This window comes from Meles meles, chromosome 8 (genome assembly GCF_922984935.1).
Source record: "Meles meles chromosome 8, mMelMel3.1 paternal haplotype, whole genome shotgun sequence".
NCBI lineage: Eukaryota > Metazoa > Chordata > Mammalia > Carnivora > Mustelidae > Meles > Meles meles.
This window is the reverse complement of record NC_060073.1, coordinates 63,435,821-63,450,701: the sequence shown is the minus strand read 5'-3', so window position 1 is coordinate 63,450,701 and position 14,881 is coordinate 63,435,821. Positions and strand designations below refer to the sequence as shown.

Sequence of the window (14,881 nt, the reverse complement as noted above, 5' to 3'; positions counted from 1 at the left end):
AACCTAGGGTTCACAGAAACTTAAGTTGCTGGAGGTTATATAACTAAGAAATCGCTAACTAGGACTCGAAGGCAGATGTGACTACTGGAAATCCTATATTCTTTTCACTTTACCAGACAGCTGGTGGATAGAAAAGGTAAAAGTAGGAAGAGAGAAAGATAACTCTCCTACAACAAAGAAAACAGAATTTTGCATATTGGTACCTGTCTCTCTCTAAATATAGCTTCCTGTAGTTGAAAACAGAACCTGGCATGCATGAAATGTCTCATTTTGCTCCACAATCCACTGCTAGTCAAGAAACGACAATTCCCTAAAGTAATCTGACAACTTCATTATTTTCAAGGTTACTTTCAAGCAATACCAAACTAAGCTACTAGAATCAATCCGAATATGAGCTCTTGAATTTAATATTAGTCTTGGCGACCTCAAGAGAATTCAAGTAAAGCACATATCAATTTTTAGATTAAATAACAATAAAAAAGACTTCTCCTCTGCCAGGTAATCCCTAATAGATTCAGAACACTGACTAGAACAGAGAAACACCATATACCACTGACTCCAGAAGATAAAACAGAGTTTTATTGTCTAAGTAATCAGTTAGGCATCTTTCCCCAGCAGGTAAATGACTTCCATCCTTTTTTTTCTATGTCACCCATTAAGGCCTTTTGTGCATTTCTCACAAAATACACTGATATCAAAAATTCTCTCCAAGAAGGCTTTTGCAATTTTCTGATTAATAGAATTCACACTTTGAATAAAAGGGAGATTTCGTTTTGGCTGAGACTAAAAACTTGGCAGTTTCTAGTTTCAGAGTAAGAGCTGCTTACTGTGTTTTTGTAACCTTCATACACTGGGATTTAAAAACAGATGAAAAACAGGATACCTTTCCTTGAAGAATCTGAGAAAAGTCATCTCTATACACAGAAGTATAGTTTTCTACTCACCTTCCTTGCTTCCGGTTTCTGCAGGCACTGGAAGAGATGCATTGTGCTGGATAGCTGCATTGGCAACAGCATTAGCTGTTACAGTGAAGGCGGTTTGAGGAACCAACCGGGGCATCAGTGGAACCAAGCGACGACCCTCAATGGACCATTCTGAAGAGCTATTAGGTCCAGACATACTAAACAAAAAAGAAAATGCTGCTACAAGGGTTCTCAATCACTAAAAAATGAATCAACTATTTTCTCAAGCAAATATAACTTTTTAAATTATAAAAAGTATCCTGAGTGAATAGGAGAGACTTGACTTTAAGCAAGCAAAATCAAAATTATGAATAATTATCAGAATTCAAAGGATTTCACACACAAAGTTCTTACATATTTTATTCTAGAATCAAAATCTTAACACAACTGAAACTACAAAAAAATTTTTTATGCCTTCTAAATACTGAACTTATTTTCATTACTTTAAATCTGGCATTGCTAATGAAAACTAGTACATCTACTACTTTTAGACTTAATTTTATAATTCAACTAAAAAGGTAAAAAGTACTTATAATTTTTAAGATTAAATTTTAATAACTGAGGATAGAATTCACTGAATCTTTGCAAAAATGATTTAACTGCCTGCATGGCCAGAGGTTCTAAGGCTTTCAAACATGGGAAACTGAGGCAGTAAACGAGGGAGACCAAGTATGGAGGGAGAGAAGAGGGTTGTATATATCACTGCATGTGTCACTGATGGTGTGTTGTGTTAGTATCCTTCCTGTTAAAAAATAAACTAGATCTGAGGTCACTGGAAGAAACCTGCCACTACTTTAATTTTACTTATACCACTCTTGACTCTAAGAAATATTTGAAGCCACTGAACTATCCCCCTAAGTAGACACTATTCTGTTTCTCTACTATAAAAACTTGAGTGAATTTTATCCCGGGAATCCAACTGAAATATGGTTGAAATATGAAAAGACAATTGTGTCACTTCTCTTGATTTGGCTTCACAAAAGGCAGTTGCATCACTTCTCCTAATGACTAGTGTGTCAAGGTTTAAAATATACCCAGAATCAGTTAATCAATCTCTTTACTAAATCAGAAATATTTCTGTACCTTTTCCAAACCAAAGATTCTACAACCCAGTCTAAGGCTTAAGACCTGAAATGTCCACTGATTCTTCATATTTAGAGAGCATACACAAAAGCCCTTGTTAGTGGATAATGGAATAATGATAATGATGATGATGATGATGATGGTGGTTAACATCAACTAAGCACTTTTTCTATGGCAGGCACTATTTTAAACATTTTCTACATATTAACTCATAATTCTCTCAATAATCCTATGAAATTGGTAATATTATTATCTCCATTTTGTGGATGGAAAAACTGAGTCACTGGAAGGTTAAATAACTTCCTAAGTTCATACACTTTTGCTGAATGGAACAAATAAATTACTTTACAACTTAAGATTTACTTTCAGGTCAGAAAGGAATTTCTAGTTGATGAATCTAGTTGGGTTACTATAAGAAATCTGCAAACTATTTAAACAGTCCTACCTAAAACAAGGGAAAGAAGAGTTCCTAAACCCCAATTAACTCCATAAATTTGTTATCACATAATCTCCAATTTGACACTAGTTATGAAATAGAGAATGGTATAAATAAGAGAAACAGAAACGGGCTACAGCTAACCATCAAAGGAAAAAATTCTAAAAGCTATTTAGCATTTTCCTGACTGACTCCTATTTTGCTATCATTTTATTAGAACATCACTAGTAAATTTGCTAGGTGATTGCTTACACACAAATAAAGTGATGTCTACACTTTACTGCACTTACCTGGTGCATTGTTTAAATGGTAGCAGAAATTATGGAAGATTAGTAATTTGAAACACATGAATATTTGCTATTGAAAAGACAGAATTTGCAGTGCAAAAGACAGAACTGCAACTTTTTAAAAAATCTGTAAATCTTCCAAATTTCTACTCATGCAAACATGCTCAAACTTTTTTTAAGTGAGTGAAAAATTATGTTAGAATTAGATTAAGAAACTCCTATTTGCTTAGTAATGAGGGTGTAAATATGCATTAGTTGCACAAATCACCTAAACTGAATTTTACATCTTATTCCGGGGCTTCCCTGGAGCCCCTAAGTTTCAATATAAGGATCACTTCTCTATTTAGATTAAGAATAGCAAGGGAGGGTAGAAACCTTGCTCCAGACCCTTTTCTGAGAAATCTAACATGATACTAATGAAACTACCTTGGCCCTCACATCCTTTGGTATGCAGGGCACCAGCAAAAAAAAAAATCTTTACCCTCACACAGAAACTCACACACAGTAGCCTATGAATGTCCGGCTTATGGGGAAGGAATTTAAAAAAACAGTAATTTCAGATAGCCACTCTCTTTGAACGTTAGAGACAATACTGGCGGGGGCGGGGGCACAATTAAAAACTCTGAAACCCCTTGACATTCCAGGCTTTAATATTATAATATTCTGACGTTTCAAACTGAATTCGAGTATCAAACTTAAAAAATGGTCTGGTGCCAAATAGTAAAACGTGTTTTGCTATCCGCCATAAGCAGGGCTTTTCTTTGATCCCAGAAACCCAGCTCCTTTTGTTTCCACCTCCTTTGTGCTCAATCTTCTTGGCTTTCTCTTCACCTTTCAACCACATTCCTTCTGGCCTAAGCTGCGATTTTGAGTGGGGGAGGGAAGGGAGAGAGGAAGGGAATGTAGTCAGCTCAGATGCATTCCCCTTGGCTCCAGTTGCTTTTTTCCGGCTCAGAGTATGAGGCCAACCTATAGATAATCTTTGGATTTAGGTTCTGTTACTACTTCTGAAGGAAAGAGGGCAGAGGAGGTGTAGAGAATAAGGGATCTATGCTTTCCTCACCACTCCACACTCACCGACCCCTGGGCTCAACAAGTAAAATACGACACCTAGTCAAACTAAAACCACAGCATAAAATATTAAAACAGGAGTACAGAAAGACCTAAGAAGCTTTTAAAATTATACGCTGAAGTAAACTCTTCAGAAAATTAAATTCATGTATAAAGAAATCAGAAAGGAGAGAAAAAAAGAAACACAGGCAGATAAAAGCCAACTCTCAATTATCCATGCTAATAGAGAGAGGAGGGAAAGGGAGAGGTCAAACAGATTAAAGAAATCCACATATTATCCAAAAATACTTTGGTAAATACTTGTAAATTCTTCCACCAAGCCATTTCCAGGTCAACTAACAAGTAGTAAAATGACTAATTAAAATTTTCACCTCCTCTCCCTTCCCACCCTCTGACTAGAGGTACTCCCAAGCAGCAAAATGGCTAAAGGGTGGGCAGTATTAGGAGGGGGAGGAGGGGAAGAGAAGGAAAAGCAGAGGGCACGGTTAATTCGTAAATGGGAATATGTGCCCCTGAATAATTGAGAGCTTCAATTTTGAAATAATACAAGAAAAAGCCTGAAATAATAATAACCTATTTGCATACCTGTAACTTGGTCTTTCACCCAAATATAAGGATAAATTCATTCTTTAAAGGGGAAAAAAGGAAAAGGAGACTAAATAAATGTTATCCTTTAAGTATGAAACTGATGCATCAACTTACAACTAATTGCCCCACAATACTTTTCCAATGCTTTTAAGGTACTAACTTTGTCTCTAAGTGCCTCTGAACATAAGCTATTGTTTACTACTTATTATCTAGCACATAAGTTTCCTATTACCATCTCAAATTAGAATCTAGGTTCAGTCATTATTTTTAGAGCAACCCAATTCAAAAGTTTAGAGCAAATTAAAGAAGGAACACATTAATATTTGAATGGTTCGACCATGTTGGCCTGACAACTAAATACTTAATGTCTCTAGTGGAAAAATTCCAAACTTCTACAGTGCATACATACCCACCACTGAAAAACCTCAAAATCCAGATACTTAAGCTTTCAAACTATACAGTTAAAAAGGTAGCACCCCATTTTATAAGTTAAGTAAAATGAGGAACAATGAAGCACAACATGAAGCTAATGAATCTGCAGTGTCAACTGAAATACTGCCAACTGGTTTAAACACACTATTTATCACATTATGGAAATGCACTGAATTTTTTCCTTTAGTTTTATTTCACATTAAAACATAAAAATAAAAAAAAATAAATGAATTATACTGTAATATATCTTATTTTTAATGAAATGTTCCTGTCATCTTGCATTAACATTTAAGGATAATTTCTGTTTCTTTCTACTCTTTAGGAGGCACTATCTCCATACAATGTTTGATCCTTGCCCATAGTCCTCCACCCCCCTACCCCCTCATCTGTCACATAGTTATGATATGAAAATCATTTGGTAAGAATTCTTTATAATTTTATTTTGTTGGCTTTTTTAAAGTAAATTAAGATATATTCATATTTCTTAAAAGTAGAACATATATTCTTACAATCTTTTTTCTGACTCTCAAAATACATGAAATATTAGTTATAAAGAAAATATATAATGCCTATTTATAAAACAATATGTATATCACATACCATTACAAAGAAGCTCTAGGGGCTGTCAAATGAGGGGAGCACACTACTTTATTACTGAACTTTGCTTTAAGTAAGCAAATCATCTGCTAAACTGTGGTGGCCTTTTATCCAGAGATCACATTGTAACTGGATTTGACCTGAGTACTTAAAGCTTGCCTAACAAATGCAAAAACATAACCAACTGAATAAACAGTTAACACCTCTATGGTCAGGATCCCTGAGTAAAGAAGTATTACTATTAAGATAAAAGACTCAGGAATCTGCTATACAACAGGAAGACTGTTTCAAAACTATGTTATACTACGTCATAAAAATCAGGGGTTGTATGACTAATGGCTTACTTATGTGCAATTGTTGTTAACCGTTCATCGTTTACTGCTCTCCGAACTTCAGCACGGTGGCGTTCTGTTGAGATGCTATGAAAAAAAATAGCCATTATAGAACTCTGCCAAGCAGGCAGCTCTTTTCTATATTTTTATTACTGTTTAAGTCAACATTTTGCTTGGGGAAGAGGGGAGACAAGATTGATTTGTGAAAAGATATAGACGGGGCCTAATATATATCTTCAGATGCTTTAATTAAAATCATAGGAAAGGGTTCAAAGTGATTCTGTGTAACTGCAGAAAGAATTAGTTGCAAATTAGAAATCACAGGAAGACAAATCAGCTTGGTAGCAAGTCATTACTTCCAAAACGCAGCAGAAATGTCAGACCCTGTTCAAGATTAGCAGAGGTTCCTGTTATCTAAATATGCAAACAGCCACTGAATGACCTGTAATTGTGGTTACTGAGATTTTGGCACTTAGAAGAAAGTCTTCTAAAATTCTTTCTAAAGCTTAAGAATCTATAATTTTATGTTCAGTGAAAATAATAAAGAAACAGAAGTGGCAAGATAATCTGTTTCCTGTGGCTATATGCTATGAAATTTGACACCAGGACATTACTCCCCTACTACTCAACACTTAAGCTGTATGTCTTCTACATTACACTGTTACCATTCCAGTCAAAATGTGCAGATATTGATCCTGACTAAATACACGTAAAGTTAATACTAAACAAGTGAAAAAAGGCTACACCCATTCCATTAGTAAATATTCAGTAAAATGAATAACCACTCTTCAAATTGTAATCTTTACTGCTTAAGCTAAATCTATATCATGGACTAAAATATAAAATAGGAAAGGGGCTGGAAAGCAGATTTATGGGGAACCAGAAACAACAAACAAAAAATATATAAACTATTAAATATGAAGACAGTAAGATTAAGGATTTGACTTAGTAATAGCCCTATATTAATGTCAACCATAGGCAGGAAAAGACTTCTCTATTTTCATTTAAAAAAAAAGAACAGGACAAAATGGTTTTAAATGTAGAAAGGAAACTTCAGTTAAAACAGTATTTTCTGAGAAAGCTCAAGATGTTAGAATGGATCAAGACAAGGTATCAAAGAATTCCACTCACTAGAATTTTTTAATGGATTCAAGTGCCACTCTAGCAGGAAAACGGGGGTATAAACTATCTACAGGGCTTGACTATATCAAAACCACCCATTTCTATAAACTAAGCTAATAACTTTATAGTACCTCCTTCTTCCCTCCCAACAAATGCCACTGGGCCACTCCAAGTCTTCAGATCTTGTTGCCACGAGGTCTATTTCCCTTCACCCATGTTAAAAATACCTCCCCTTCCCAGGTGACCGAAACCTAAAATAACCTGCCTTAAACCCTTTCTGGTTACAGAATAAATGATAAATTACATAACTTTCTGTAAAAAGCACACAACTAGGATGAACTAAGTACCAATAACCTGAACACCTCTGTCTTCAACTTGAGAATGAAAAGTCTTAAAACTCCTCAAAATGAAATTTCTAGAGTCACATCTCACAAACTTTTATGATAATTTACCTAAGAACTTTTGAGAGTTCTCCAAGAAGATCTTTCTTTTCCTTGGTGAGATCCCCCTGTGCCCGAAGTGCACTGATAACTCCAGCATATGCCTCCAATTCTAGAAGAAGAAAATTATTTTATCAAGATAGGCCTTCAATATTTTAATACTGTGGCTACATAAAGTGAACTTCAGGGCAAAAAAACCTAGAAATCAATAAAAACATCAACACACAAAATTTTTTAAGTTCCTCTCAAAAATGTTATCTAAGAGCACTGATTAAAATGTGGCTTTTATAATTATATATCTTTTTTTATTCTCACAGATGTGTACAAAATGTTTAGGTAGAAAAATCTAATGTTAAGTATTTTATCTCATACATTATCACTGAAGAACATGTAATTCTGATGCTACCAACAACTGGGAACAGGCTCCAAGTGATACAAGGCTGATAAGAGAAATTTTTAGCTTTACTGACAGGTTACCTACAATGACCAATCCTTGAAATAATTCCTTAGCCCTGCCTAGAAATTCAAACTACATTCTACCTTCCCCCTGGGGTTGAGAATACCATGAGTACTACACAGTAGAAAACTCCTAGAACAAGAGTCAAATGACCAGATTCTGGCTCCAGCACTCCCACTTACTAGTTGTGTGACCTTGAGCAAGTTCCTTCTCACTCCTGAACCTCAACTGCTTTATCTACAAGAGACATCGAAGGTATCTTCCAGATCTAAGATCCTCTGCATCTACCATCCAAATGACTAAGACCGGTTAGGAAACATGAGTTGCTCTTATAGCAACCAGCGTATAATATACTGAACCCTAATGCCAGATAGTTTCATTTCACTCTTTCCACAGCAACAACCATTATGAAATGAAACTGCCAGTCTCCAATACTGGTTAAAATATAAAAGCAAAAAGTCCTCACTGGCTCCCAATAAACCATGCCTTCCTCCCAGCACACTCCTTGCGAGAACTGTACTGCTTTTGAAAACTCCCTTCCCACACTGACTCTGGACTTGGCATGTGACTTGCCCTGGCCAGTGGAACATCAGCATACATAATGTAAGCATTATGTATGAAGCTCACTAACATTTGCCTGCAGGCCTTGCTCTCTCTCTTTACATCTCTCTTGAGATAACCAAGCTGCGAAGAAGCCCAGGATAAAGGCCACATGGAGAGAGGCCCAGCCATCTGAGCTGAGCCCAGCAAACTAGCTAACGCACTAGCTGAATATGCCACGTGAGAGAGCTCGAGCAAAACCAGCAACCACAGAATCAAAAGAAATAATAAAATAGTCATTTTAAGCCACTAACACTATGAGACAGGCAAATCTAAGCAAACTAGAATGATGGGAATAAGTGTCCAAACTACAGTTATCTTCTTAGTCAATTCAAGCTGCTACTAGTATTTGGTATTTTCCAAGGCCTGACACACAAATAATGAAGGTATACATATGTACATCCTAGGTACTGCACCAATAATAAACAAGTAGCCTTGTTTAGTTCATGTTATTCACAGTTCTGAGAGCCAAAAAAGAGTGAGCTGACTATATTAAACAGAAATGTCGATCCATGGGGTGTCTGGGTGGCTCAGTCAGTTGGGTGTCTGCCTTCGGCTCAGGTCATGATCCCAGGTTCCGGGGATTGAGGCCCCACATCAGGTTCCCTGAGCAATAGGGAGTCTTGCTTATCCCTCTCCCTCTGCTCCTCCTCCCCACTGGAAAGAAATGTCTGATCCAACTGAATTATCCCATGTGTAAACATTTTGTATATTCAATCTATGCTGAATACTATGTAGATGTTTCATGGGGTATCTCTGGAAGGACAAAGCGTTCCTGCTCTTAGAATAGTGAAGGAAATACTTAGTACCAAGAAACATTTATTTCAGCTTTTATCAGGACCCAAAGTAAAGTTCAGAAAGACACTGGGGATAACCAACTAAGAAATCACTATACTAAAAGTTTACACCTCATTTATGGAATATTTTACTCAACAGATCAGTACTGAGTCTTTTTATGTATACCAGATAGTATGCTAAATCCTGCCTTCAAGGAGTTAACTCTAGAATAAAGCTACAGTGAAACAAGTCATCAGACAATGATGATACAGTTTATAATACAGTGGTAAAAGCAAAGGGAAGAAACACATCACCCAGTCTAGAAGCATAAGCTTTAATCAGAAAGAGAAGTGTGCTCTAAGCAATTAGGAAAAAAATGCAAACATGCAGAAGGAATACATTAAAAGAGCAAATAATGTCTCATACAGACATCAAACTTCCAGGAACAGTCAGTGAATATTTTTGGAGTTTTACTTTAGGATAAGTAAAAATACGCCTCTACTTGGACAGTCACTAACTCAAACCAAACTTAACTGCACCTTACTACTACTACAAGGTACCATGGAGAATATCTACATGAATAAAACAAAGTCCCTATCCTCAAGGTAATTAAAATCAAAGAAGAGACCTGTATATAGGAATAAAGAAGGACAAAAATGGAAAAGTAGTTTGGGGCCAGACTAAGCCTCTAGTTCCAGGCTAAAAAACTCTTATTTGACCCAGTAGTTGATTGAATGTGGAAGGAACAGGAGAAGGAAAGGAAACAGATTTTGTAGTCTGCAAGATATTTAGGTGAAGGGCAATATCATAAAAAGAAATGGAGAGGTCAGAGAAAGGAAATGGTATGAGATAAAGAAAAAGAAGTTCACTTTTGGCCTATGCAATTTATGGTGATCAAGATACTACTGCAAAAAGAGTGAAATTAATCAAAGAAATGCAGCAAAGGTTTTTGACATTTCAAGTCTCATTCCAAGTCTAACTAAAAAGTCATGGACAAAAAGTTAAGAGGTGGTAACCTCACACTAAACTGGAACTCAGACCACAGTTATAGTCACACAATCTGAGGCACTTCCTCCATTCTCCAGAAATTCACTCATTGTAAAGAACCTTTACTGACTTCCCAACTTCCTTGGCATATGATTTCCATTTTGATGGGTATCCTCAGATCCTGACAAATATCAAACTTAATTGAATTTCTCGTACTTCTGGTGCCATTCTATTGTAGTATTAACTCAAATGGCACATAAATATGAGATACACGCAAACACCACGGAAAACAAAGAGATTTGCCAAATCACTCTATAAAGTACTCAACGTTCCATTTAAACAAATCAGCCATTCAATTATACTACAATCCATGAAGCCCCAGGTTGGTGTTGTAACTGAGGAATGTTTTTTTTTTTAAAATAAGGCATAGGAAAGGCAGGATAAAAAGAGGGAAGCATTCATCTATCACTGGCATGTTCAGTATAGTATTAAAAAAATTATTAGGGCACCTGGGTAGCTCAGTTTATTAAGCATCTGCCTTCGGCTCAGGTCCTGTGGGATCAAGCCCGAGCAGGGAGCCTGCTTCTCCCTCTCCCACTTCCCCTGCTGTGTTCCCTCTCTCCCTGTATCTCTCTGTCAAATAAATAAATAAAATCTTAAAAAATTCTCCATCTCAGTGTTTTTTATCTAAGTAAAATTTAAACGTTTAGCATTTTATGTTAAATTATTTATAACTATTTTTAAAGGAACAAACTTAATTGTTAAAATATTTTAAGTTAATTCTTAAATACAGTACTTTCTCTAAACTTTGGACTGAGAGCTAGTGTTTGAAGGCAATTCAAAAGTTTCATTGTTATGATAATGAACCAACGGGTGGGGAGGAAGTCTTTCTGCAAATCACTATCAAGACTCACCTCCCAAAGGGAAGAGTCATTGAAGATGACATTACCCTGTGGGAAGGCTGTTTTCTTTTGTATAGAAACAGCTCTCCTGCAATATTACCCACACAGCTCTGGCTAAAGTTAAGGATAAATTTAGACTTAAAGGTTACCATTTTTATATTTAAATATAATCCCTTGACTCAAAGCCCCAAAAGCCCAGAAACTCTAATCCAATCTGCTGTAGTTGGGATCTGTTCATCTGCAATTATTTTAGCTATGGAGTAAACAGCAGTCCCAACTCTATGAATGGTAGATAACAAGCTATAGCAATTGCATGCAAGTGTGTAGAAAATCATCCTCGAATTAGTACTAAAAGTCTGGATATAAGGTTAAAGGAAAAAAATGATAATGGATGATTGCCCAAAAAAGCTCTCTAAACATGCTAAAATACAATGCCAAGAAATAGTTTAAAATAAGAGAAATCCTCCCAGTGGCCTGATGGGAAATAAAAAAGGTAATGTTACTAGCAGACAGCACCAGGGCAGCTATGATTCAGATTTACACAAAAGAGTTCCCAACAAAGATTTCCTCTGAAGATTCTCCTGCAAATGTCTGAAAGCAACTGCTCTAAAACACTATACCCTCAGATGTTAAGCACTATGGTAGGACCCTTTTATATACAATTAATCCATATAACAAACTTATGAGGCAGATATTATGCTTCTTTTACAAAAGTGTCAACACATTTAAGGAGATTAAATAAACTGTCCTTGATCCTGTGGGTCATTAGTGACAAGACCAAGACCCCAGGTCCCTCTGAATTCAAGGCCCACACTTTCCCCTTTAAAATTATAAACAAATAATTCATATCCACTTCCAAAACATTTAATGTTCTTTTTCAAATTATTTTTTCATTTACTGAGCACTCACTATGTGCTAGCCTAGGATTATAGTGGTAAAGAAGACACAAGGTCATTCTTAGACCTTAGAGTCTAAAACATTCCTTCTCAAACAAGGATCTTCATTTGAGCCACAGAATACAAAAAATGACTTGAGTAACTTTCTCAATTTTCTCAAGAATAGTACAAAACTATTACCATTCTAAATGCATAAAAAGAAGTTAGTTCATTACATACAATGGATTAGGCTTGGCATTAGTGCTTAATTCTCTCCCTAAATGCTAGTTGAGAAAGGCTCCTCTCAAGGAAAAGAAGCTCAAAATAATGAATTATAAACATAAAGCGTGTTTTATTACTGACTGTAAACATAATTTAGGAAAGTCAGCATAGTTAACATTTACTTAGAATTCAGAAACAGTTTATAATTCACACACGTTGAATTCTAAACCAGTTTTGTCATCTGTAATATGGAAACACACACACACACAAATACCCACCTTTCCCATTTGAGTTGAGGATTAAGTAAGATATTGAATGTAAAGAACTCCGAATAGCCCAGTACCTCTCAAGAACTCTGAGCTACTATTTTTATTATTATGGTCCATGCCTCTACTAAATAAAAAAAGCACTACGCTAGGCAGTGGGAAAATAACAATGAGAAGATGAAAAGTACACCTCTAAAGAATTTCTAATGCAGCATGAGATATGACATCCACGCAAACGGCCATGACAAAAACAGAAAGGGAAAAGTATCATAGAAAGGTATAAACATCAAAAATGAAAATCGTACCCAATTTTCTAAGAATTCTTTTGCATTCATCCCTGCTGAGATCCAAAAGGGTTGGCCACACAACAGGCATTGCTGCTTCTTTTTGGTAGCCCCAAAGAGCTTGTCTTCCCTACCGAAACAAATGAAACAAAAATCAAATTACCAAAGTACTTTCAAAGGCCACTTACCTGGAGATCCACACACTAAGAAGTAAAACCAGTAAGAACATCTCACAATCCTATTTCACCACCACACTTTTCAACTTCTGATAAATAAAGAACTGAACAACCATTCTGCAGCTTATTATTCCAGCACAGGGCAGTGGAAAGAGCACAAGCTTTAGGGTCAGACATCTCTAGTTTCTAGTTCCAGCTTTCAGCTCACTGGCTGAGTGATCCTGGTAAAGTGGACTATCTGATCAAAAAGTTTTGCACATGTGTAAAACAGAAGTACTATCATCCAATCTGTTTAAGGATTAAAGAACAATATGTGAAGTTCTTATGATAGTGGCTGGCACATTGTTTAATAAATAGGTGCCACTACCCGTGTAACCTTGCCCAAGTTACCTGATTTGTGTCTGGTTTCTCACTTGCGAGTACAAGAGATAAAACACATATACCTCCTAGCATGTTACATGGGTTAATGGAACTTAACTAAAAACTTTCTTCTCTTTCATTGTCTTAACAATGAACGATGAATTTACACTCTAGAGTCATTAAACAATCATTTACCAAAAGTTTAGATGTCAGGAACTTACTTCATACTGGGAATTGCCTGGTCTAGAGGATAAAAAGACAACAGCGCTGGGCGCTTGCACAATACCTGCTTAGCACACGGTAGACCCAGTGTAAATATTTGTTAAGTAGATGAATGAAGATAGAGAAGAGTGGGTAAAATGAATGAGTAAGTGAGTGAGTGAGTGAATGAGCCAGCTCAATGTCTAGTCGAGGAGTCAGGCACCAAACCGTAATAACTGCTACATCCCGTTCCAGGCACTGAGGCTCCTAACTCCAGCTCTGCGCCCGGAGTTGATCCCCGCTCCTCCGACTTCCCATAGTCCTCTCAGCTACAAACCAAGCCAGAGCAAGGAGAACTGGACTGCGCGCCCCAGCCGGGAGGATGACATAAAGAAAAGGGGTGGGGAGGAGGAAGAAGGGGCAGAGCCAAAGGAATCCGCTCCCTCCACGGGCCAGTCCCCGCCCCCAGACAGGATCTTGGAGGCGGCCGGCGACCGCCCGAATCAAGCACCACGTCACGGCATCCCGACGCGTCCCCGCCAGCGCACCCCACCGCGGGGCCGCAGCGCACTGGAAATCTGGGCAGCAGCAGCGGGAGCCCGCTCCGGAGCCGGGATCTCGAGTAATCCTTCTCCCACTCAAGTGTCAAGGAGGCGAGCCCGCCCCGCCCCCTCCTCAAACACGCACTCTCTCGCAGCACCACAACAAGAGCAGCCCGCCCACCCTCCTCACCCGTGCCGCTCAGCGCCAACCCCAATGTCAAGCCCACTACCCAAACCCTTCAGGACCAGTAGCCGGTGTCAGGGGCGCCGGCCGGCATCAGCACCTCGCTCCCTCCTCAGCAGAGAGGGCAACCAGACGGACGACCGAGACTCACCGGGAGGCTCCCAGAGCTGGACCCCGAGGATCCCAGCACCAGGCCTGCCAAAGTCCCCCTCAGCCCACCTCGGGGAGCCCCACGATCCCGTTAGGAGACAACGGAGGATGGGGCTGGGCGCCCCAAGCCGGGGACCAAATGGCTGGCCCGGCGCTCCTCCAGCCTGGCTAACCTGCCAGCTCTTCTCAGCACCCTATCTGAGAGTCACCCACCTGCCCGGCCTTTCGGGGCTCATCTAAAAGGCTCCTCCGCCAAGACTAGGGAACACCAGGAATTGGGTTTGTTTGCGGTGCCTCAGAAGGGGCAAGATGGCGACAGGCATCAGGGCGCAAGCGCAGCCGCGCGCTGCCAGTCGGGAGGTGTAGTTCGCCTTTCCCGCCTTTCGGAGAACAGACTCCAGAAGGCCTTCGTTCTCCCAGTCCCTCTTTTCCTCCGCGTTTTGAAAGGAAAGAGGAGACATCGCGGGAGGTTCTGGGAATTGTGGTCCGAAACCAAGCTCCCTTCTCTTTCGCTCTCGGTATGGGGTCGTAGGCGCAAGGAAGGCCGG

The 14,881-nt window shown here is 38.4% G+C and overlaps 1 protein-coding gene across 14 annotated transcripts in view; it reads right to left on the bottom strand.

The window, feature by feature from the left end:
* The window catches only part of EMSY (EMSY transcriptional repressor, BRCA2 interacting), a 95,723-nt gene extending 81,048 nt beyond the window's left edge, over window positions 1-14,675 (bottom strand). For 9 of the 14 annotated variants that reach the window (XM_046015248.1, XM_046015263.1, XM_046015253.1 and 6 more), the window contains exons 1-6: window positions 14,547-14,675; window positions 12,742-12,850; window positions 7,363-7,462; window positions 5,801-5,875; window positions 4,425-4,466; window positions 945-1,120 (exon numbers count right to left, since the gene is read on the bottom strand). In XM_046015248.1, coding sequence (XP_045871204.1) covers window positions 945-1,120; window positions 4,425-4,466; window positions 5,801-5,875; window positions 7,363-7,462; window positions 12,742-12,811 — 463 coding nt within the window. In that variant the 5' untranslated portion in view covers window positions 12,812-12,850; window positions 14,547-14,675. Of the gene's footprint in view, window positions 1-944; window positions 1,121-4,424; window positions 4,467-5,800; window positions 5,876-7,362; window positions 7,463-12,741; window positions 12,851-14,546 lie in introns of those variants that run through there. The other 5 variants (XM_046015250.1, XM_046015254.1, XM_046015256.1 and 2 more) reach the window with 3 other exon arrangements.
* Between the last annotated feature and the right edge of the window lie 206 nt (window positions 14,676-14,881).